General features: G+C 39.1%; 1 protein-coding gene across 1 annotated transcript; it reads left to right on the top strand.

Annotated features, from left to right (window-relative positions):
* Positions 1-322: 322 nt before the first annotated feature.
* On the top strand, positions 323-1273 carry LOC130367192 (olfactory receptor 6B1-like). The gene has a single exon (XM_056569595.1). It carries the CDS (start codon positions 323-325, stop codon positions 1271-1273), a length of 951 nt encoding a protein of 316 aa, XP_056425570.1.
* The last annotated feature ends 711 nt before the right edge of the window (positions 1274-1984 follow it).

Below are 1984 nucleotides of genomic sequence, written 5' to 3'. Positions count from 1 at the left end.
ACTTGGCAGACAGGAGGCCATAAGCTGGCCTCCTGCTGCCATGGCAACCAAAGGGATCCCACAATCCCACTGGTGTTGCTGGAGGCCAAGCCTCCTTTTTAACACCCAGATTATGCAATGCTCCAACCCCTTGGCAAGCAAGGTGTAAAATCCAAAAAGTTGCTAAATTTTGGTGCAAAAGGGAGGCTGGCGCAAAAATGCTACAACTTTCCACTTCTCTGGGAGGGAGTCCTGTAAGTGTAGTGAAGAATTCCAGGAACAGGATTGTAGCAGGATCGGATATAGTTTTGCTAATATTTTTTTTTTTTTTTTTTTTTAGGCCATGTTTCAAGAAAATATTTCCATAATTAATAAAATCCATCTTTTGGGATTCCATAGCTCACAATATCTGAATTACTTATTATTTTCTATCCTCCTTCTGGTCTTCTGTTTGACGTTATGTGAAAATCTCCTTTTGGTGACTTTGGTGAAATACAGCAGTGATCTCCACCGGCCCATGTACTTTTTCCTGACACAGTTGTCCATTGCGGACCTCTTACTGACCATAGATATTGTCCCAATATTACTCCACATTCTACTTCATAAAGTTGGGACTATTTCTTTTACAACCTGCCTTACACAATTTTATATATTCGCCTGCTCTGAATGTTCGGAATGTCTCCTCCTGACAGTGATGTCCTATGACAGATTCTTGGCCATCTGTAACCCTTTACGTTATACCACCATCATGAATCATAGTTTATGTCTGAAGATGGTCGCCATGAATTGGTTAGTGAGTTTCTCAATCTCTTTGGTTGAAATGGTATCGATATCCATGTTAGAATATTGTGGACCAGATACTATTAACCACTTCTTCTGTGACCTGCTTCCAATACTTGAACTATCATGCTCAGATATCAATGGTTTCCAGGTGGAGATTATCTTAATAGCTGTACTTGTTCTTATGTTCCCCTTTATAGTGGTCATTATATCCTATAGTTGTATCGTCTATGTCATCCTAAAGATTCCTTCAGCTACCGGTAGACAGAAAGCCTTCTCCACCTGTAGCTCCCACCTCATTGTGGTCTCCATATTCTATGGGACGTTATTTGGTGTTTATGTTCTCAAAGGGCAATCACTGAAGGTATCAAAGCTCTTGTCATTGCTGTACACCGTTGGGACGCCACTGGTAAATCCTGTAATATACAGTCTAAGGAACACACAAATCATCAAAACATTTAAGACCTTTAAAAATCATGTCCTTTGCATTTGTCATGATAGGGCATCTACTTAAAGGGGTTGTCCAGACAGGGAGCATTTCTATATATATTTCTGGGGGAAATCCGGAAAAATTGCAACCAAATTTTGGCAGAATTTCTGTGTTCTCAGGACATAGGATTCTGCTAAAATTCAAGCCCCATCACATTATCACGCTTCATACCACATGGCCCTGGCTGCAATCAACATTCAGGAGCTGCAACTAATAGTATGCAATGATAATCTCCACTTCAAGACTTTTAGTCCTTTAGACCTAAAGATGGCAATTTAATGTTGCCGGTTGGTTGCCATGGGTGATCAGGACAACCTACATGACGGCCAGAGGGTCCCTACTTGACTCAGTGCCATCCAATTATATCTTTGGCAGGCTAGAGCAACAGAGCACAGATAACACTGAACAATACTGTGTAATTACCCAGCATTGATCAGTGCTAGGAATTAAAAGATTCCATGTTATAGTCCCCTATGATGACAAAAAAATAATGTGTATAACCCCTCCCCCCAAATAAAACTTTGATTCACCCCCTTTTCTCATTTTATAAATAAAATAATGTAAAAAAATTAATAAAAAATAAACATGTGGTATTGCCCTGTGTGTAAATGTCTGAAATATTAAAATATAATGTTATTAAACTGTACGTTGATGGTGTAGATGTCAAAAAATACCAAAGTCCAGAATTGGGTATTTTTGGTCACTTCATATAGCAGAAAAAAAATCATAAAAAGC

The sequence above is a fragment of the Hyla sarda genome, chromosome 4 (assembly GCF_029499605.1).
Source record: "Hyla sarda isolate aHylSar1 chromosome 4, aHylSar1.hap1, whole genome shotgun sequence".
Classification (NCBI taxonomy): Eukaryota; Metazoa; Chordata; class Amphibia; order Anura; family Hylidae; genus Hyla; species Hyla sarda.
This window is presented reverse-complemented; position numbering and strand designations above follow the sequence as displayed.